General features: G+C 40.9%; 1 protein-coding gene across 1 annotated transcript in view; it reads left to right on the top strand.

The window, feature by feature from the left end:
• The window catches only part of itfg1 (integrin alpha FG-GAP repeat containing 1), a 143,752-nt gene that overhangs the window by 56,817 nt on the left and 63,153 nt on the right, over window positions 1-23,782 (top strand). The window contains exon 10 of the mRNA XM_057346366.1: window positions 12,949-13,127. Coding sequence (XP_057202349.1) covers window positions 12,949-13,127 — 179 coding nt within the window. The remainder of the gene's footprint in view (window positions 1-12,948; window positions 13,128-23,782) is intronic.

Raw genomic sequence — 23,782 nt, 5'->3', positions numbered from 1 at the left:
CGTCTGCTCTATCTAAGCTGTCCCATTACTTTTGCTAAGGGAAGGCCATCATGGCTTTCTCCATTAAAGAGATCTTTTTCTCTCTCTCTTTGTGTCGGCAACATCGATATAACTTGCTGACATTTCAGCTGTTTAGTTTCATGGAGGAGGCCCAGTGTTTGTCTGGCCTCGCTCCGTCTTTAACACAAATGAGACACTTAAAATGATGTAAGTGGCTCTAAACATGACAGACTGTCATGCGTGCCATGAACGAGAGTAGTAAAAACTTTTAATGCCAAAGTAATCGCTGATGCAAACATATCCCATCATCCTTAGTGTCAAAACGCCCATGGTGCTCTCATAGCATTTGTGCAGGTCTCACAACTGTTTTCGGTCGCCTTTTTCCTAATAAACATCTTAAAGCAAGAAGGCAAATGAGAAATTAGTGCGTTTGCTATGGTAGTTGGTTAATTACAGAGTGTCTCATTATCCTGGATGACACTGATTAGCTTCCATCACATTTCTGTTTGATTGGGCTAAGGTGTGTATCTGTTTGCGTGCCCGTGTGTGTGTGTGTGTGTGTGTGTGCACGTATGTGCACTTCAGTTCAGGTTGATTGGGTTAATCAGTAGAGCAGTGGATAGCTGAATGAGAGATTAATTCTCGCTGAGAGTTGTTCTCTCCCTCCTCTCAGCAACAAGCCACACCCCCTGCACCTAAACCACGAATTACCCATTCCCCTTTTTCCTCTCATCTGCAATCTTTCTCATCTCTCTCTCATCAATCACACATCACACACGTGTACATGCTGCTGGCAGCAGTCTTGTCTTAGACGTGTAGAAAGAGTGTATGAGTCATACCACATGTTTACCTGGTCTGCATCGATGAACTGTCAGGTAGACTTCCAGCATGAGCAAGATGATAAATGTGTGCAGTCTGTGTTAGAAAGGGCTGACTGATTCTCAGATGAGCTCTCACACCCTTTTGAACGCTGAGCACCGAGCACGTACCCGTGTACTCACTCGTTTACAAAGGACTTCTAACACCTGCCAAAGGAATAGCCCAAACATTCCCTGACCTGCCAGCGAGTCCAGCTCTAAGTAAAGCAGACAGTGAATATCAGTTGTATGGTGGCTTAAGGGAATGGGTCGCCCAAAACTCTTTCATCTTTTATTTACACTTGCGTTGTTTCAAATCTAAAAAACACAAATGGTCATTCTATCTGCAGGGACATGAGATGTCGTTGTGATCTTTGTGATATGCCTTATTTATTTACCAACTACGTTACCCACCTGGAAAACCTTTTCAAAAAGAAATGGTTTATCCAAGTCTCTCATCATTGCCATAATTTAATGTCATTTCCTCTAGATAGAAGCACATGAATGAAAGACTAGAAGGTATGTCCTCTCTCTCTTTTCCCCAGTAAAAGGTACAAATATAAGATGAAGGTAAAAAAATCCAAAACCAGGTAACCCTGAGATTCTCCAATAGAATAAGTATTTGATAAGTATGAATATTTACGGATCTTAAAGGTGCAGTTTGTAAAACGATCAAAACAACAACAATGGCGTAGCTTGATGATGCTGTGAAGGAAGGTGGAATGATGGGATCTGTTGTCTTCAACTCCACCGCTGATGGCCATCAATCAGACGGGAACGAGAAATCATGTTAGCGGATGAGGTAAAGTTTTATAAATGTTGCGAATAATTGTGGTGTATAAATAAGTGACTGCTCGAAAAAAGATAGTGGCTTGCTAGACGCTAGACACTACTTCCACATTTGTCCACGACACTGTTGTCATGTGGTTTCTATGTCAGTAAAGGCAGTCACAAAGGGTAACGCGGATATGACACCATTGACAGCCCCGTGTCACTGTTTAGAATGGCGATTTTCTCACGATTTACAAGTAGGGAACATTTGAGATATTGTAAGTACTCAGCTGAACAAAATATATAACACTAACTGGTTTTTGGATATTTTACTGCAAAATTGTTACAAACTGCACCTTTAAGTAAGGTCATTTTTGTGTTTTCTTCACATCTTCACATTTTCAAATGCCTATTTAAGACATGAATGTTAGTAAATAACGATTTTTCATTTTTGCGTCAGACCACCCTTTAAAACTGTACTTCAATTACTGGCTTTTAAACCTGTTCCAGTTTCTCTGAAGGCTTATAAATTGTTCATTTTGCCGGTCACTTCTGGTTAATTCCATTGTGAATACTTAGCTTGTTTTGCCATTTCTTCGCATTCTATGTTGCACTTGCTCTTTCCCTGGCCCTGCCTGCATCCTCTCTTCTTCCATCACCATTAAAATCAGGAATCAAGGGAATCTGTTGCCTGGTGGGGGGCGACAAATGTAGAGTAATGATGTGTATTAGGCTCTTTATGGTATTGTGCAGGTCGACACTGCCAGTCTGGTTTGCAGCCAATAGTCTTCATTGGCCATCGGCTAATGCAGCCAACACCTATTCTCCACGGCAGCTGGTTCAGGTTATTTTTAAACTTTGGAAGCATGTTTTCAATTTATATCAAGCCCACTCATATTCAGGCATACCATCTGAAAGCCAAGTCTGGCACATGCAAGTAGCTTTGTCTTTCAAAGGAAATCATGACATCGCTCAGCATCTAATTCCACAGCCTCCATCTTGTTTTTGTCTTCTATGCTTGCGTCTGTGTGTTTTTAATATAATTTCTGTTTTCTCTTTCTACAGCTTCTAACCTTTTAAGCATAAGTGTTATTGGGTTAGCAGGATAAATTGTATGGGGTTTGAAAAAGCAGTAATGATCTTGAACCGGCATCAATATGACTACAGCTAACAGCTGTGAGGACTTGAGGCGACCCAATGTGTATGTTTGTGCGTTGACTCATTTGTGTGTTTGCCACAATGTCAGCCCACAGCCTTGTGATTTCCATCTACCCTCGCTAATAAATCAATAAGACTTAGCGTTAACTGGCAGTCAGCACTGATACAAGTCAATTTACACATGCAGACCTATAGCGATGGAAGCTGATTGTTGATGGCCACAAGGCAATGACTGTTTGCATAATCATTACTGTTTGAAATGAAAAGAGACTACAGTTTAGACTGATTGGGCTGGGAGTTAAAGGCATTCTGTGTGAGTGGCGTTTTGAGAGATGGTTTTGTTTTTGTATGTGGAGTTTAGTGCTCAAAAGAGAAATTGGAGAAAAAGACTCGCACAGAACGACACAGAATTCATGCTTTTCTGGAAATAACAACAGCCCATTTTATTATGTTGTAAATTAAATGTGCCAGCACATTCACACACACAGACACCAGCTCCATCATAAGGATCATTTGCTTTATGGTATTGAGGTGCTCCAGCATAATGATCCCAGTTTAAAAATGGTTTGCCGAGAATGTCCAATTTAAACCTTGTCGGTATTTCCAGGTAGTTATGATGAGCCATCAGAAACTGTGGCCATAAGCTGTCATAAGATCTCATAACCTGTTTTAAACACCCCATCAGTCAGAACTGCTTACTTGGTACCTGCGGTGGGGGTTGAGGTCTGGATCAGCACTCCTATGGGATCTTGAGGCACCAGTAAATATGTATTAACAGGGAAAGAGAGAGAGACAGGGAGACAAGAGGGTGCAGAACGTATGGCAGTGAACTGAAGATAAGTGTAACACTGTGTCCTAACCAGACGCGATACAATTCCAGCGACAAGCAACTGGTCCACATTGAATGTGAAAAAAGAACATGGCATGAGACAATCAATCACAAAACGCAGCCCATCAAAACAGTTTTTCAATCCATGTACCCTGTTGAAGAACATACACACACACACACACACACACATCCCTTGTATTTTCCCTTGTAACGTCTGTGATGCTGCACTAGACATTTTGCACTATGCATTTTATGGCTTTCCTTGTGAAACTTGAGGAACTTTTAATGTAATTTCTGATTCTAAGCCTCTTTAATCAGTCTATCCTTATCCATGCTTGATGAGTAATATAATGCACAGCACTTCTATCAAAAGAGATCACTGTGTAGGGGGAGCTGTCAGACAAGAAATTTCAAAGGTAGAAACTGTTTCTAATCGCTGTATCACATGTGGTTACAACAAAGGCTGTGATGATATCAGATTTTCACTACACAATTATCGTGGTCAAAAGAATTCATGACAACAATTTAACAATGCTATCAGTCAAAATCACCTTTAATTTTGTTTCTGCTGTGTTTTTTTTCATTTGTTTTTTGGTCAATGCATCACACTCAAAATACTGTATGAGTGTAGCGGGACAGAGGGAGAGTTAGTAAATCTTAAAGTAAAACTTTTAGGGGATACTCCATCCAAAAATTCTGTCATCATTTACTCACCCTCAAGTTGTTTCTAAACTGTATGAATTTCTTTGTTCTGATGAACATAAAGGAAGATATTTTGGAAAAATTACATTTCTGTGACATCATTGACTACCATAGTAGGAAAAAATATTGTATCATTTCTTTGTTCTGTTGAACACAAAATGAGATATTTTGAAGAATTTAGGAAAGAAAACAGTTCTAGGACACCTTTGAGAATCGTTTTAATTTTTCTTGTTAGGGTAGTCAATGATGTCCCAGAAATGTCAGTTGCTAACATTTTTCCAAATATCTTTCTTTGAGTTCAACAGAACAAAGAAATGTATACAGGTTTGGAACAACTTGGGAGGAGTAATTCAAGATTCAATTTTCGTTTGAGGTATCCCATTAATGGGTGCTGAATTATTTAGACTATCAGATGTGTAGAATGAACGCAATATCGATAAACATGATTTTTAATATCACGCTTATTGTTGATACAGGTATATTGTGACACCCCTAGTTTGAACACAGTATTAGCTTGTCATTCATCCAGGTCTTTACCAGAATGTAAGAATTGATTGATTTGCAACTGGACCTCATTGTTTAAAGATGTTTCGGCATGCTTAAGATTGCCTTCATTTGTTATGGAACAATGTGAATGCCCTTGACATTTAACCTTATAACCATAGCATCGTGTAATTCACAAAATGCTGTGGGAGTGTTCTTACCGGGCTGTAAATCACGCTGTGAATCACATTAAATGAAAATTGAAGCTTGTCTTTTTAGTTATGGACACACCTCTAGATTTTCCTTTTAGTAAACGTTGTTATGTTTGAATATCTGTCTGTAGGTTAGTTATCTTTATGTCTGTATTAAAAGGGTAGTTACGTCTAATCATTTGAAGGTTGTTATTGTTTTTGTGATTTTGTTATTTTGTCTCGGTGAGTTTGAACTAGGGCTGCACGATATTGAGAAAATATGCGGTTTTGTTGTTGAATATTGCGATAGCGATATTTCTTGCGATATAACACTTCCTAGAGAAATGTTATTTTTATTAGCTATTTTTTAAGAATCATTTATATATCGTCTCTGTCGGGCGGAATCCTCGCATCTCCAAAACCATTATTTTTCAGGAAATTAAAAAAACTGCATATTTTTTTAGTTATTAAACATTGTATCGTTAAAGTAATTGTATCGTTACCTTATATTGCTATCATATACTGTTGTGTACCAACATTAACACAAGATTTCCCCAAAACCATGTTTAATCGGAGATACAAGGTTTATGACTTGGGAGCAGGGAGATACGAGATTACGCTGTCATTGATCAGAATGGTACGGACACAGACGTCGCTGCTTCCAGCAGTGTTCATCAAAGTCTGCAGTCGCGTTGAGCCTTTTGACAAGAGACGAGGCTTTAAGAGCTAATGAAAGCTAATGATTGTGGTTACATATATCTTCCTAAACTCTATTTTAAACGTTAGAGCTATGAGTGATGCAATACCAAAATAAAACGTTAAACAGGCTGTCTAATATAGGCGGAAATGAATCTGCACGCAAATTAAGTCGGCGGTCGCGTTGAGCCTCTTGACAAGAGAAAAGGCTTCAACAGTTAACCAAAGCTAACAACTGTGGTTACATACATCTTCCTAAACTCTATTTTAAAGGTTTAAGAACTATAAGTGATTGTGACGAGGGAGGCATGACGAGAGCCGTGGGAGGAAGAAGCGAGGCCGGGACGCGATTGATAATGAGTGTCAGCTGGGCGTCATTCCGGCCTCGTATCTCTCACGGAGGAGCGGAAGCATAAAAGGACGAACGGCAGGAGAATACGGCGAGAGAGGACCGGGCCCGGAAATTTTAAGTTTTATTTATGTTTGTGTGGCCGGCAGTCGACCGTGAGGTGGCTGCCGGCCTTTTACTTCCGTGTTATTGTTTGTTTATTTTTGATTAAAGTTTATTGTTTAAATGTTTGCCGGTTCCCGCCTCCTTCCTTCCCTACATTGAACTTTGTTACATTTCCGGGCCCGGTCCTCTCTCCTCGGCAGTCCCGTCGCTCGTCCTCTTATGCTCCCTAGCTCCCCGTGAGGCATGCGGGACCGGTGCGCGTACAGCTGATACTCATTATCACTCACGCCACCGGCCCCGCCTTCCTGCCCCACGGCTCTCGTCCCGCCTTCCTCGCTACATATCTAACCTAACTATTTTTACTCGTTATTGTCTAAAACACTTTCAATCAGGAGACGTAATGTCGAGAGGCTCCCGCGGAGTGAAGAAGAGGTGGAGTTAAGAGACTTCTCAGACAGTTGAAGTGTCCAATGGAGTTAAGAGATTTGCTCTCAAGCTATTTTCAACACTTTAGATTGGTTAATTATTTGTAAAAATAACAGACCCACATGGGGACTGACCAATAGCATTGATTTGTGAAAAATATGAAATTGACCAAATTTAGACATAGGAGGTTTCCGCCCGACAGCGACGATTTGTAATTATCATACTGAAATAAACAGGTAATAGATATTCTTCTGATGTAATTAAATCTAATTCAGGCTAAAAAAAACTATCGAGAAAGAGGCAAACATTTAGACTTAGTTTAAAACACTATGAATGACTAAAAACTTCTGCAGAACTGTCTAGCCACCATTAACAAATGGATGGCAGACAATTTTCTTCAACTTAATAATGATAAAACTGAGTTGTTGATTTTTGCCCCTAATAATATTACTCTTAAGATTAAGCAGTTTATGAGGGGCTTAGTACGGTCTGACCGCAGTGACATAAGAAACCTGGGTGTCATCTTTGACAGAGCTACATGTTTTAACAGTCATGTAAAGTTTGTAGTTCGTTCATGTTTTTTCCATCTCAGGAACATTGCTCAGATTAGATCTGTGGTCTCAAAAAAAGAAATGGAGATGCTTGTCCATGCCTTTATCTCATCTCGCTTGGACTATTGCAATGTTCTGTTTGAACAAATCGTCTTTGGAACGACTACAAGTTGTAACGAATGCAGCTGCAAGACTTTTGACTAATTCTAGCAAGAGGTCCCACATTACCCCTGTTCTTAAGGACCTTCATTGGCTCCCTATTGCTTTTAGAGTGCAGTTTAAAATTTTAGTAATTACTTATAGAGCCTTTCATGGTCAGGCACCTTCCTATATTCAGGATCTATTATATGTACATTCTCCTGGTTGGTTTTTAAGGTCCTCTGACCGGGACCTTCTAACTATCCCTAGAACACGTCTTAAGACGAAAGGTGACCGTGCCTTCTGTGCTGTGGCTCCAAGGCTATGGAACTCTCTCCCTCTAATACTGAGATCAGTGGGCTCTGTAGACTCTTTTAAAAAACAACTAAAGACACACCTTTTTGGACAAGCCTTTAATTAATAAATACAGTTGGGCGGTGTAGCAAAGCGCAATAAAACGGAAGGAAGGAGGCGGGAACCAGCATCATTCAAACAATAAACTTTAATCGTGAAAGTACAAACTAGGGCTGTGCGATTTGGGGAAAATATCTAATTGCGATATTTTTGACAGACATTGCGATTGCGATTTGATTTGCGATTTTAACTTTTCTCATTCAAGCTTCAATTCAATATTGTTGTGTGGAGCACAGTATGGGTATAGTTACCCTGAAAGAAAACAACAACAAAAAAACATTTAATTGTTTCCATTAAAACCATTGCAAAATTAATTTTTGTAGTGTGCTTTGGGCATTATTCAAATCGGGCTTACTGTTGTTCAATTGGTTCCCAACTTCCAGATTACATCACACCAATAGAATCCAAATACCAGTGTACACTATTATAGTTTCCATTAAAACAAATACAACTCCCATTGTAACCCTTAAATCCATAACATTTTCTATTGTGTTAGTGAATTATTAAAATAGTTCATAGTTTACATAGGCTGATTTATTATTTTTTAAGTATGTGGGATTTTTTAAAACAAGTAAAAAATGTGCTGAATGTTTAATTTCATCCAAGTGAAATTAGCAAAACAGTTAGATAGAATTTACATTTGTTTGAAACGCGGAGCTAGGCGTGAGTTTACACAGGGTGCGCACGTGCGTCAAGCCTCGTCCATATTGCCAGATGCCCGAGCCGGACTCAGAGTACTATAAACGTCATTACGAACAGGCTGTGTATGCGCGTCAAGTTTAAACGGCTCGTCCGCGAGACGCGCAACGCGGGGCAGAGACGCGCGAGTATGACAGGCTGTGTGTGCGCGTCAAGTTTAAACGGCTCGTCCGCGAGACGCACAACGCGGGGAAGAGTCGCGCGAGTATGACACAGGCTGTGTGTGCGGTCTTCTGAATTGGACGGTTCTTTAGTATTTATTTGCCTAATGATCGATCTGACTCTGCAGATGCCATAATAACACACACTGTCTCTCTCCTGCCTTCTGTATGTTTTTTTTTTAATGACGGACGTTTAGCAGTTGGCTGGGGCAGTGCTGATTAGGCATAACTGGAGGTCGCTCACTCAGTTGGTTAGCAAGAATGCCACTCAAAGCGGGCTTGGAACAGACGCGTTTCCTATTTTTCACATCGCTTCCACATCGCAGCCTCTTGCGATTAGCAAATCGCAACGTCTCACATCGCGATTGCGATTCGATTTCGATTAATCGTTAGCCTAACAAAAACCCGATTCCAAAAAAGTTGGGACACTGTACAAATTGTGAATAAAAACAGAATGCAATGATGTGGAAGTTTCAAATTTCAATATTTTATTCAGAATACAACATAGATGACATATCAAATGTTTAAACTGAGAGAATGTATCATTTTAAGGGAAAAATAAGTTGATTTTAAATTTCATGGCATCAACACATCTCAAAAAAGTTGGGACAAGGCCATGTTTACCACTGTGTGGCATCCCCTCTTCTTTTTATAACAGTCTGCAAACGTCTGGGGACTGAGGAGACAAGTTGCTCAAGTTTAGGAATAGGAATGTTGTCCCATTCTTGTCTAATACAGGCTTCTAGTTGCTCGACTGTCTTAGGTCTTCTTTGTCGCATCTTCCTCTTTATGATGCGCCAAATGTTTTCTATGGGTGAAAGATCTGGACTGCAGGCTGGCCATTTCAGTACCCGGATCCTTCTTCTACGCAGCCATGATGTTGTAATTGATGCAGTATGTGGTCTGGCATTGTCATGTTGGAAAATGCAAGGTCTTCCCTGAAAGAGACGACGTCTGGATGGGAGCATATGTTGTTCTAGAACTTGGATATACCTTTCAGCATTGATGGTGCCTTTCCAGATGTGTAAGCTGCCCATGCCACACGCACTCATGCAACCCCATACCATCAGAGATGCAGGCTTCTGAACTGAGCGCTGATAACAACTTGGGTTGTCCTTGTCCTCTTTAGTCCGGATGACATGGCGTCCCAGTTTTCCAAAAAGAACTTCAAATTTTGATTCGTCTGACCACAGAACAGTTTTCCACTTTGCCACAGTCCATTTTAAATGAGCCTTGGCCCAGAGAAAACGCCTGCGCTTCTGGATCATGTTTAGATATGGCTTCTTTTTTGACCTATAGAGTTTTAGCCGGCAACGGCGAATGGCACGGTGGATTGTGTTCACCGACAATGTTTTCTGGAAGTATTCCTGAGCCCATGTTGTGATTTCCATTACAGTAGCATTCCTGTATGTGATGCAGTGCCGTCTAAGGGCCCGAAGATCACGGGCATCCAGTATGGTTTTCCGGCCTTGACCCTTACGCACAGAGATTGTTCCAGATTCTCTGAATCTTTGGATGATATTATGCACTGTAGATGATGATAACTTCAAACTCTTTGCAATTTTTCTCTGAGAAACTCCTTTCTGATATTGCTCCACTATTTTTCGCCGCAGCATTGGGGGAATTGGTGATCCTCTGCCCATCTTGACTTCTGAGAGACACTGCCACTCTGAGAGGCTCTTTTTATACCCAATCATGTTGCCAATTGACCTAATAAGTTGCAAATTGGTCCTCCAGCTGTTCCTTATATGTACATTTAACTTTTCCGGCCTCTTATTGCTACCTGTCCCAACTTTTTTGGAATGTGTAGCTCTCATGAAATCCAAAATGAGCCAATATTTGGCATGACATTTCAAAATGTCTCACTTTCAACATTTGATATGTTATCTATATTCTATTGTGAATAAAATATAAGTTTATGAGATTCGTAAATTATTGCATTCCTTTTTTATTCACAATTTGTACAGTGTCCCAACTTTTTTGGAATCGGGTTTGTAAATAAACAATAATAAAACAGGCCGGCAGCTCCTCGCGGCCGACTGCCGGCCAAACAAACACAAACAAACTCCACTTAACTTCCGGGCCGGGTCCTCTCTCTCGATGGTCCGGTCGCTCGTCTTCTTATGCCCCCGAGCTCCCCCATGAGGCATGCGGGGACCGGCGGTCGCACAGCTGACACTCGTTGCCACTTACGACGCCGTTTTTTAAATAACAATAAATAGCAAAAAAAAGCTAAAGCTTTAGCTAAAAAGCGTGTGATAGCATCTGTTAATTCCTTGTGTTAATTCTTAACGTTTTTTCATAAGGTGTTGCATTTGTAAAACTTTGATCGATTGTTTTCTGTACAACTCCCGTATTGTTACTTGTCTTTTCGTTAACAGTTTTGGTTGATTTGTCCTTAAAGGGGTGCTGCAGCGGTGTGTCATGCATTCTGACTTCTTTACAATGTTGAACGTGCTGTCTTCTCATGCTTATTATGGTCAACTTGTCAAAAAATGAGTTGCTATACAATAGTGGTATATTTGTCCACATAAATTACTGTAGTATACTATAGTATTTACTATACTGTTTTTGAACTTTACTATAGCATAGTGTTTATCAGTTTAGTACAAGGGCACTACAATTTTCAATAGTAAATACTATAGTACACTACAGTGTTTTTTGTCTGAGTGTTCAATTTAACGGGACTTTTATTTTGACGGGTCTTCGGGGAAGACTCAAGTTTTTGTGTGTTTGCCGCTAGCTTCACTCAAACAGTAAAACGCTCATAAAATAAACTCTCAGAGCAACTCTGGAGATGAAGTTTATGTGTTCATATCCTCATACAATGCAGACGCAGATATCCTCGACCATCACCCGTGTTGAATGTTAAACTGTGCACATAATTCACGCAGAACAGCCAGATTACATTTAAATAACAGGATTCCGCGTCCGTACGTTACATGGACTAGTGCAGTGCACTATTGATTATAGTTGCACACAAACAAGCACAACCACGACAAACGCACTTCATACATACACATACACGCAGCTCTGTCTAATGCACATATTTGTATTATTCTACATATACAGTATGTCGCATCATTTTTTTTTAAGTTACTTGTCCGGTCGGGCAAGTAAAATTCTCTCTCACTTGCCCATACAAAACATTCACTTGTCCCGGTCAAGCGTTAATGTCTAGCTCTGCAAAATATTGCCATATTTCAGACGTACTGTTCTTTTTAGGCACAAGTTCGTCGCTGTCATTTTCCTCGCTCGTCTCTACTCCTGCCATATTTATTTTCCACTCTCTGCTTTGAGCCGCTAGGTTCACCTTTGGGCCCGCTGTCTAGCCAATAGTATAATAGCACCTACTTGGCGGGTATAAAGATAGTAAGGCCCCTTCTGATTGGTCCAATTTGGACAATCCAACACACAAATGATTGACACATGAAACAAATTTAATTTATTGCAACTCTCTGCGATATGGATATCACATATACTATTATCGAGATAACAACAATTTTTCGATATATCGTGCAGCCCTAGTTTGAACTGCATATGTACTGCAGGAAATTCGGCGGTGAAGTAAACAAGCATTGCAGGGCTCTCACTTTAGTTCGTAATGAGGCTGTATCCCTACAGTGCACACCACGAGTTTGACTTCACATTTCCATTTCAGCTGAATTTTTGTTACTTAACGCCTTATTAGCTATTACATGTAGCTATTAACAATTTCAGTTAATACACATGCACACGCATATTGCAGCCTTTCGTTTTGTCATTGATGGCATCATTGAGTCTGTCTATGTACTGAGGTTTAGGAGAAAATTATATTAGCAGCCATTACAGTATGCTCTTTCTCTCGCTTGTATTCTCTCTTTACCATTCTGTGTCTATTTCTTCCCTCCCTGCTTATCTCTGGCCATCGCTCTCCCCCTCCCTCTTCTCTCTGTGCCTCTATCCTCATGGATGCAAACATGCAGAGATGCACCTGGCTCTCTGTTTTACATTCATGAGTGAGTTGAGCCTGTGGCGTCTGCGTTTGTGTCTTCACACAAGTACAAATGACCAAACCCAAAAGCGAGAGAAAGAGAGAGAGGCATAATGCTTCACATAATGTTGTGTTCTGCCTGGTGCTTCTTCAATTTGTGGCCTTTGTTGGGATACAAAAGCACCCACTGTTGTTTGCACACTACATTGGTTTTTATGCTTTGTTATATGAACATGTGTTTATGTGGGTGCCTTTAGTTTCCAGCTACTGTAGATGTTTTCTCTCAGTATGTTGCTGTACTTTGAATTTAAAACGTTATCTGAAGTGGTGCTTGAAACTTGTGTGAAGTTTGTGAATATTTTACTTTAGTGATCCATTTCATTCAGTCAAGCATCTTGTACGTTTGCCGAGAGCTCATCTAACACAATTGTTTTTTTCTCGGCAGCTGAAGTGGGTGCCGGTGCTGACAGACTTCCAGAGGAAGGACTCCTTGTGGGGCTTTGTGCCCCCTCCGGACAGTCCCGCTGTGAGAGAACTGCACAGTCCCATCACCCTACACTTAGGGGACTACAACTTAGATGGCTTTCCTGACGCTCTGGTTATCCTCCGTAACACGACCGCCAGGTGAGTGAGTCAGTGGTAGATGGAGCAACCAAAATATGTACACTGTTGTTAAACCTATTTATTCATTAATGGTTAAACGATGAGATTAGAAGCAGAAGTAGTGATTTCGGGAAAAACGTTGTCATGGGATGGCAGGCAGAACCCAGACGCAGACAGCAATTTGACAGATTTTATTAACACAAAAACATGGAAAAACAAAACCCACGAGGGGGTTAAACAACAGGGAGCTTGACAACAATACAATGAACAGACTAGACTAGACTAAAACAATAAACTAGACTAGATATGACTTAGACTGACTTGACTACACAGGAACTTCAAAATTACACGAGTAATACAAAAGGTTACAAAACGAACCTGCACAAGACAGCAAACACAAGGGCATTAAATAGGGAGCAAATAATGAGGGGAACAGGTGAACAGCATGAAACAATAACAAGATAATTAATGAGGAATGAGGGGGCTGGGACAGGAGACAGACAGGAGAGCACATGGCACACCAAAAACAAACAATGGCCATGTGCTTCCACACAAAACACTTGGGTCTGTCACAATCCTGACACATGACTAGAAAAGCAAGACTGAGAGAAGCAGGATCATGACAAACGTATCCACTGGGTAATGAGTTCCGATTTCTGAAAGTCTATAGATAAGGTAGAGGAGGTGATGGTGGTGGTAACAAGGTTTAAATAAATGGCATTTATTAACATGTTTCATAACCCACAAGGCTATTGAAGGTTTTTAATTTAGAAATGTAAAGTGGTTTTCAGTTCAACATCCCAAACATTTTTCTGGCAGACAACAGATTCATTCAAGGTGATTCATCATCACCTTGTGATGGATACATTATCTCAGACCCTGTGATTTATACAACAGACTTCACTAAAAAGATTCCAATGTTTTTTAACATCCATTTGAGCCACATGATAACAGCACAGTTTTAGAAATCACAGACAGAAACAACTTTGTCAAATCAGCATGGAAACAAAGGCTTTATGTTTTTTCATCAAGAGGTAATAAATTGTATGCGTTGGTAACAGGGATGCTGACAACTAGAGGTCCTATCCGCTTAATTGAATAGTTTGAAATGTACAAGATTCATGTCAAATTTAGTCATTTATGTAGCTAAGATCACATACCAAAAATAATACTTTCAGGCTGGTACCTTGCACATTTCAGAGCAAAACAATGTCTCCAAGAAAGACGATTCTTCTTGCTTTTCGTTATCTTTTCTGAAAGGGATAGTTATTCTTTAATAATTACTCACCTTCAGACCATCCACATGTTTCTGACTTTTGTTCAGTAGAACATTAAAGATGAATCTAAGTTAAATCCATCATCCTTAGTATTTATAAAATGCACAGTGATCCAGTGTGTGAACCATACATTTACGCTGTAATTTTTGATAGATTGCCCCAGTTTGTTTAGAACTGTTGTTCTTTGGTTCCTTTGCCTCTCTGCCGTCTCAGCTACACTTGTTGATGATACCGTGGGGTGACGGATATTAAATCAAATGAGATTCTATTGTAAATAGAATTGGTTAAACAGAGTCGTGACCTCATCTTGAGTGACAGAGGTGTGATAGTAGGAACAAATTGGAATGATTTCTGAACAAATTAAAAACATTTGTTCAACATGTATTCAGTACAGAAATTAAGATCTGAAAGGAATGTTGCAAGTTGTAACATTGTGTATTGAAGTATATGAACTGCAGTGGCGGCTGGTCGATAGGGGGCGCCGCCCCACCAAATTATCCAGGGAAGACGACTGTTAAACATAAGTTCAACATATATTATAAATTGCTAAACAATTTTGAAATAAACAGATTTATTCACTATATTCGCCTGGTAGTTGTGTACGCATTCATTAAAAGTATTATTTGAAATGTTATTTGGTTAATTTCTGTGACAATACATATTGTTCGTGCGGGGCGCCGGACAAATGAGTGTTTATGTAGGTATAAAAACTTTTGCAGGCAGGTGACCTGAGGCTGCTCTCTAATTGGCTCGTGTCAGAACGTCACCAGGGCACAGCTCTGTGCGCCTCAGACCCTCCTACTTTTGCTGATAGCTTATATTGATTTTTACATGTTTGACCTCATGTGATTGGACAATTCTCAACCGTTTCACAGAGAATCCTTTTCTCACCCAGAACCTCGGCACGGAACATTATGAAGTTTAAATACAAGTTAAGTATAGACTGCATGAATGGGATTTACAAATTCACCACAACAGTGATAAAGGATGAGCTTTACTCGCCCTTAGTATAAAGTGTTTACACTGCACGTGAGATACGCAACAAAAGCAGAGAACCCACTATAATCAGTGATGTTATTTGCATTGGATGCTGTGCATTGTGCAAGTAATTCTTGTTATTGTTTTTTTCTGTTCACTCTCAGTTTGGTTTTTACACTAGTAAACTGTGATGTGCTGTTATATTTTAAAGCTATATATAGATTTTATAAACGTTTTCAGTAGTACGAATCATAGTTGTTGTGCTTGTTTAGCTTAACACAAATAAATGACGAGACACCTGATGGACTGTTATTATTCTTTACAGAACATAAGTTAACTGAAAAGTTACTCGTATTTGGTTACAGAAGAGATGGATGGCCAACCAAAACAATAAACAGGGTTACTCTCGCTCTATGGTCATGAACACTCCATACACTGCAATAGTGAATTGATAAACTGTAGAAAATACTGTATTATACCTTAATATTTACTATGGTACGGTTCAAAAACACTGTAGCATCTAGTAATTTTACTAGTTTACTATAATAAATAAAGTATACTGCAATATTTTTTTTCATTTGGACTGGCACCTTATTACTGTTAATAAACACCATTACATGATTTGATAGTTAAACCTTAAAGCTTTTAGCTAAGTACAGTGAGAATGTGTTTACAGCACATGTCAAATGGTTTCACTAAATGATAAGACAGAACAAAACACTACCCACGTGGGGGCAAAAACAGGAGAACAAGAAACTAAATAAACTTGGGACTGCGACTAAACTAAATAAACACAGCAACACGACATGGTAATTTAGACAAAGCTAGGAATACTTCACCAGGTTGTTGCACATGGCAAGAAAGACAAGGCGTAGAAGCAATACGAACGAGCACAGGACAGCAGACATAAAGGCATTAAATAAGGGAACTAACAAAGAAAATAACAATGGGATGGTGTGGGTAATGAGACACAGGCGGGAAACTAAACGAGGAAACGAGAGGGGCGGGGCCAAGGAGGAGAACCGGAGAGAACGCATATTATGGCAGACAATAATATATTTCTCTCCACACAAAACAAGAGGCTCTGCCATGATTCTGCCACAAGACCAAGAAAGACATGACATGATGAGGCAGAATCATGACAGTTTGATTTTATGAGTCCAATGAATTTGCGCTGATTGTGAGATAATCCCTTAATACAGGATTTACTTGTAGGTCAGGGCGTGCATGATTAATTTAATGCGTTTTAATGAGGGTTTTTGTAGTTAATCACGTTAAATTAACCTATTAAATTTACAGCCCTAAAGAGTACATTTTTGTCATTTACCAGTTTACTTATGTAAAAAAAAAACACTATTAAGCCTACTTTAAAAGGAACCCTTTTTAATATTCTACATTTGTCCCAGGCCTCTTTACAGCAGTAACTTCTATATTCAAATGTCAATCACTAAAGGGTCTCATTTTTAGCAGGACCATTTTTACGTGTCTAACAAGCCAGAACTGAAATTCAACCTTGATTATTCCTCCTTTTATCCATATAGGACCTTTTAATATGTAATCATGTAATAGAAATAAAAATAGACTTTTTCTGTATTTTATTTCCCTAAACTCCCATTATAATATTATTTGAGGTTATCACCAAAACAGCTTGGTTTTACATGTTTGTTTTCAACTTTTTATCTGACCCGGTCTGAAACATTAACTAGGGAGGTGCATGAACACACATTCTACATGAGCTAATTTAATTACATGCACATTGTTCTAATGCAATGCATTTTCAAAAAATCCTCGTTAATGTGTTCATGCTTGTGACCCATTTTACAGTTTTCTGGATGAACTGGGAAGATCATGTTATGTTATAAATGTTACATGATGGTTGCATCATACTCAAAATATCTTGTTTTTCATTACATGTCCCCCAAAAACAGCTTGAAGTAGCACGTTTACATCATGCTTAAGAATTTATACTTAAGACATGACAATGTGAGTAAACAGGCATGTAGAATAAATGGGCAGGAAGTGAGTGGGTGCAGGTAGCTGTGAAGACCCAGATGCTTGTCGTCTGTCTTCGATCTCACCTGACCTGAGTAAGGACAGACAGGCCAGAGAGAACAGCAAGAAGGGCATGGATGGATTAACAGCTCTGCGATTGAGATAAGATACTTTGCTGCTGGCTTCGACGTGACTCTGAGAGATGCTCCAGATGCATTTAAAAAACAAAGAGACCTTCAGTCATGCTGAAGGGCACGAGATCTGTGTAGGGATATATAGAATCCCATGTAAGCTGAAGAGTTTATCCACATATAGACCCGCACAATCTAGATCTGTATGATTTGCTTTTTATTGGTCTTTATACTACATATAGAACATTAAGTCAGTCTAATCTTAAAGTCAGCGGGTTTAACTCTTTCATTTGCTGGGTCAGTGACGTGTCATTTCGTCTATAGGCTCCTCTAATCGCCCAACACCCAGTCTTATCATCAGCACGTTAGCAGTAACCAAGCAACATCCATCCAGAGACCCTGAGATGCAGAGTTTGATCAAATCGGTCTATTGTCATTACCGTCACCCCGAATAGCTCTGACGCTGAGCTCAGTGATTTGATTCTCATCAGCCAGGAGCTAGATGTTAAAACCTTCTTTCCTCACAGATGGCCACTTTCTTATCTCATACCAATCTGCTTGGATCACTCCTTAAATTCCCATTGGCTGAGAGCTGAACTCTCTCATCAAGAAAACCAAGCATAGCATCTTGCACTGAGTCTTCAGTCTGTTTGAACATTAGAAGTGCTGTTGTTTAGATAACCTTCTGCTGTTATATTGTTTAGGAAACACTGGGTTTTTTTGTTCCTGTTATCCTTTTTGTATTCTTTCTGATTATTTTTTTCTCAGTCTTGGTGGATTCCTATTGACATTTATTCAGGTTATCTCTCGAGGTTTTGTGCTGAATAATTGTGCAGTGGCCTCAAATGATATCTGGACACATAAGTAAAATTAAAATAGTCTGAATGTCATTGCATTAGAAATAAAATATGAAATTAGATAGACATTTTGTTAGACCTTTTCTCACAATTCACTTTACTTTATTAATTTTAGTGGTTGCACAATATGAGTCAGTTTCTCATGAGTCAAGTTCATACAAGTGTGTAATCAGGTATTCTAACATGATAACAACCCCAAAAGAAGCTGAGGGTAATGGTGATGGACTGGCCATAAACCCTATTGACCTAAACCCTATTGAGCATCTGTGGGGCATCCTCAAACGGAAGGTGGAGGAGCGCAAGGTCTCTAACATCCACCAGCTCCGTGATGTCGTCATGGAGGAGTGGAAGATGGCAACCTGTGAAGCTCTGGTGAAGTCCATACCCAAGAGGGTTAAGGCAGTGCTGGAAAATAATGGTGGCCACACAAAATATTGACACTTTGGGCCCAATTTGGACATTTTCACTTGGGGGTGTACTCACTTTTGTTGTCAGCGGTTTAGACATTAATGGCTTTGTGTTGAGTTATTTTGAGGGGACAGCAAATTTACACTGTTATACAAGCTGTACACTCACTACTTTACATTGTAGCAAAGTGTCATTTCTTCAGTGTTGTCACATGAAAAGATATAATAAAATATTTACAAAATTGTGAGGGGTGTACTCACTTCTGTGAGATACTGTACATATCTGTGAGGTCAAGAGCAGCATGGTGATATCCAGCGAACAGACTGGCATTGTTCCATCACGAAATGAATGACGAATTTAGATGCGAGTAATATCATGCCAGTTTCCCAAATGCTTTCAAACGGCCTCCAGCCCATTTTGTCAGCAAAGGTTGTCATGGTTTCTGAGGTGCTAGAGAGTGTTGATGAGTGTTTTTGAGTGAGTGGGTGGGTGAGAGAGTTTTCACAACCAGCCAGAGACATTTCAAAGTCAAAACAATTTAAAATTGAAATGAGAGCTTCACACCTCTTTTAAATAAGCCATAAATAGTCCTCAGCTGAAGAGTTGAGATTTATACGAATCAAAATGCTTTTTAACTGGTCAGGTTAAAACATGTTTGCATTGGATTCTACATTTCATATTAGTGGCTTATTGGATCTTTTGGGGTTCTTCACATTTCCTTCAATGCTAGACCACATCAGGCATCTGTCCCTTTCCCAGTCCCTCCTCAGTTTTTCCTCCTTTCGATTGTGCTACTGTCACAGTGTCTCTCTCTCTCTCTCTCTCTCTCTCTCTCTTAATCTCTCTGTCTGTCTTTCTCTCTCTGTCACATTTTGTATAGGAGATATCAGATAGGAATGTCATTTGCAGAGAATGTGTGCTGTAGGTGTAGATGCTATTTTTATCTTATGTTGTGCCCTTTCCTACAAAACTGAATGAAAGCATGCTGTTTACTCTGAAAGTTTGGATTTTGAATCATTATTAGGAACCTGGGTGGAAAGGAAATGGAATGATGTTCAAGACAAACCATTGTTAAATCATAGCAATTGTTGAAGTAATAAATCATAACTATTAGTAAGAGCTGTACAGTAGGCATGTATGTATTTGATTATCTTGCAGAACTGCCAGTGGAATTTCATTTGGCCTTACTCACTGGACCATAGTATAGACTTACTGTAAGGGCTTTATACATTAGTAACCCAATTTACTTTACATATACTATGTAACATGCAGTATATCGTCGCTGTCGGGCGGAATCCTCGCATCTCCAAAACCATTATTTTTCAGGAAATTAAAAAAACTGCATATTTTTTGAGTTATTAAACATTGTATCGTTAAAGTTGGTATTATACCTTATATTGCTATCATATACTGTTGTGTACCAACATTAACACAACGTTTCCCCAAAACCGTGTTTAAACCAAGGTTTATGACTTGGGAGCAGGGAGATACGAGATTATGCTGTCATTGATAAGAATAGTATGTACACAGACGTCGCTGCTGCCAGCAGTGTTCATCAAAATCTGTGGTCGCGTTGAGCCTTTTGACAAGAGACGAGGCTTTAAGAGCTAATGAAAGCTAATGATTGTGGTTACATATATCTTCCTAAACTCTATTTTAAACGTTAGAGCTATGAGTGATGCAATACCAAAATAAAACGTTAAACAGGCTGTCTAATATAGGCGGAAATTAATCTGCACGCAAATAAAGTTGGCTGTCGCGTTGAGCCTCTTGACAAGAGAAAAGGCTTCAACAGTTAACCAAAGCTAACGACTGTGGTTACATACGTCTTCCTAAACTCTATTTTAAAAGTTTAAGAACTATAAGTGATGTAGTACAAAAAGCGATGAGCTGACTAGGCTGTCTAATAGGCGGAAATTAGCCGAATCTGCTCGCAAATTTACCTTAGTGGCTCACGGGCTTCCTTCTACACCGAAGCATTGCAGCTAACGATTTTTAACAAAACAGGCCTACTCAAATGTATCTAAACTAACTATTTTCACTCGTTAGTGTCTAAAACACTTTCAATCAGGAGACATAATGCCGAGAGCCTCCCGCGGAGTGAAGAAGAGGTGGAGTTACGAGACTTCTCAGACAGTTGAAGTGTCCAATGGAGTTGAGAGATTTGTTCTCAAGCTATTTTCAACACTTTAGATTGGTTAATAATTTGTAAAAATAACAGACCGACATGGGGACTGACCAATAGCATTGATTTGTGAAAAAATATGAAATTGACCAAATTTGGACATAAGAGGTTTCCGCCCGACAGCGGCGATATGAACAAGTCTAAGGCACATTGTAAAAACAAAATATTTTTAAAGTATATATTATTTGTAATGGAAATATCAATATAGATTTCCAAACATTCTTTAACTGTAATCAGTCAGATTTTGTATGAACAAGGAGTCCTTACAACAGGCAGTAGAGCCCAAACATAGATCTGATCTCACTATCTCATCAAGTCAATTGCTTGACGAGCAATTTGCCTTAGACTTTTGCATAGTAGTGTAAAACTGGATAAGGAAATATGAAGGGTAGAACTCCATTTTTTGTCTATTGTGAATAGTCACAAAAAATGAAGATAGTCACCAATAATCTGGAAATTCGTAAAAAATTCACAAGGCTAGTTTGGATTATTTTGTAGGTTTTGTACGTTAGTGTCACGAAAACGGAAGGACAGAACCCAAATGCAGGCAGGTGAAGGGTTAACACAGAACTTTAATAAAACAGAAACAAAATCCCACGAGGGGAAAGCAGGTATTGATAGAAAAAACACAAAATAAACACCTCCCACGTGGGGGAATAAACTTAAGGCAACGAGTGACAAAAAGGATAGGACTTACTATACAAAGATTCGGTGAGGCGCAGACAACAGGGTACAACCATAGAACAAAATCGCCCAGGACAGAGAACAAAGGGACATTAAGAAGGGAACAATAACGAGGGATAATTACAAAAGGGACGTGACGGGCAGGTGACAGAGATCACACACAACGGGCATGATTACGGGAGTCAGGAGGGCGGGGCTGAACGACACGACAGGAGAACACGCAGCACAAAGTGACAACAATGGCCACGTGTCTTCCACACATAACAAAACAAGCACAAAAGACATGGCACCGTCACAACTCTGTCCACAGACCAGAAACCTCATGATAGGAAAGACAGAGTTGTGACACTACCCCCCCCGCTCCAAGGGATGACCCATGGCGTCCCAAGGGAGAATCCTCAGCGGGCAAGAACAGAGAAACACAAGGACATACACCATAAACACAACATAGAACAGACTAAGGGTAACATAGAAGAGACAAGGATGGGGTTGGGGTGGGCCAATAAAAATAACAAACATGGGAGGGGGGTGGGACCAAACAAGAGTTCAGAGGAGGCACAGTCTTAATCCCCAGCTGCGCTCGAGGGCGCGGAGTCCTGGGGGATTCTGTGGGGGAAGTCCTGGGAGGGACCGCCGACTTGCACGTCGGCGGGACAAGGCTGGGACCCGGCTGGAAGGCCGGCTGGACAGGGCTTGACGCCGGCTGGACAGGGCTTGACGCCGGCTGGAAGGCCGGTTGGACAGGGCTTGACGCCGGCTGGATCACCGGCTGGGACGCCGGCTGGACCACCGGCTGGGACGCCGGCTGCACCGGACTGGATGCCGGCTGCACCGGACTGGACGCCGGCTGGATCACCGGACTGCACTCCGGCTGGATCACCGGACTGGTCTCCGGCTGGACCACCGGACTGGACTCCGGCTGGACCACCGGACTGGACGCCGGCTGGAACAACGGCTGGGGTGCCGCCTGGATAACCGGCTGGTTCGCCGGCTGGAATGCTGGCTGAGGTGCCGGCGGAAAAGGCAGCAACCCCCTCTTCTTCTTCCTCCGGGGTAGGACCACTGAGCACGTGGCTGGCTGCAGGGGTGCGGATGGTGGGGGAGCCATCTCCGCGCCTGAAGAGTCAGATGGGGAGTCCCATGACTCCCTTCTCCCACGCCTTCCACGGAGGCTGGGAGGGCCAGCACCAGCGGAGGATGAGGCGGATGGACCTGAGAGTCTCACCATCCCTGTGGTCAGAACGCCGTCCTCCGGGATTGAACCCAGGGGGGGACGGGAGGAGTCCTGGGAGCCTCTGGAAGAGAGACCCTTTACCAGATCCTGGAAAGGCCCCCGGATCATCCTCTCCCGTTCATCCGGTGGAGGGGGACTGACGAGGCCTGCGAGGAAGTATGAGTTCAGCAGGATCTCTGGAAGAAAGCCCCGCCTAGCCACCGATGCCCGGGCATACTCCTCCAGGGTCCGATCGCCCTGAGGAGGAAAAGGACCGTTGCCCTTCTGGACATCGGAAGTGATCGACTGCCACCAAGTCCGGGTCGAGCTGCTGCCTGCTGGGTTCATAAGTGGTGATTTTGTTCTGTCACGAAAACGGAAGGACAGAACCCAAATGCAGGCAGGTGAAGGGTTAACACAGAACTTTAATAAAACAGAAACAAAATCCCACGAGGGGGAAAGCAGGTATTGATAGAAAAAACACAAAATAAACACCTCCCACGTGGGGGAATAAACTTAAGGCAACGAGTGACAAAAAGGATAGGACTTACTAAACAAAGATTCGGTGAGGCGCAGACAACAGGGTACAACCATAGAACAAAATCGCCCAGGACAGAGAACAAAGGGACATTAAGAAGGGAACAATAACGAGGGATAATTACAAAAGGGACGTGACGGGCAGGTGACAGAGATCACACACAACGGGCATGATTACGGGAGTCAGGAGGGCGGGGCTGAACGACACGACAGGAGAACACGCAGCACAAAGTGACAACAATGGCCACGTGTCTTCCACACATAACAAAACAAGCACAAAAGACATGGCACCGTCACAACTCTGTCCACAGACCAGAAACCTCATGATAGGAAAGACAGAGTTGTGACAGTTAGTTGTTCCAAATCTGTATAAATGTCTTAGTTCCGATGAAAGATATTTGGAAGAATGCTTGT

This window comes from Triplophysa rosa, linkage group LG1, assembly GCF_024868665.1.
Source record: "Triplophysa rosa linkage group LG1, Trosa_1v2, whole genome shotgun sequence".
NCBI lineage: Eukaryota > Metazoa > Chordata > Actinopteri > Cypriniformes > Nemacheilidae > Triplophysa > Triplophysa rosa.
The sequence above is the reverse complement of the archived record's forward strand: the minus strand, read 5'-3'. Positions and strand labels throughout refer to the sequence as shown.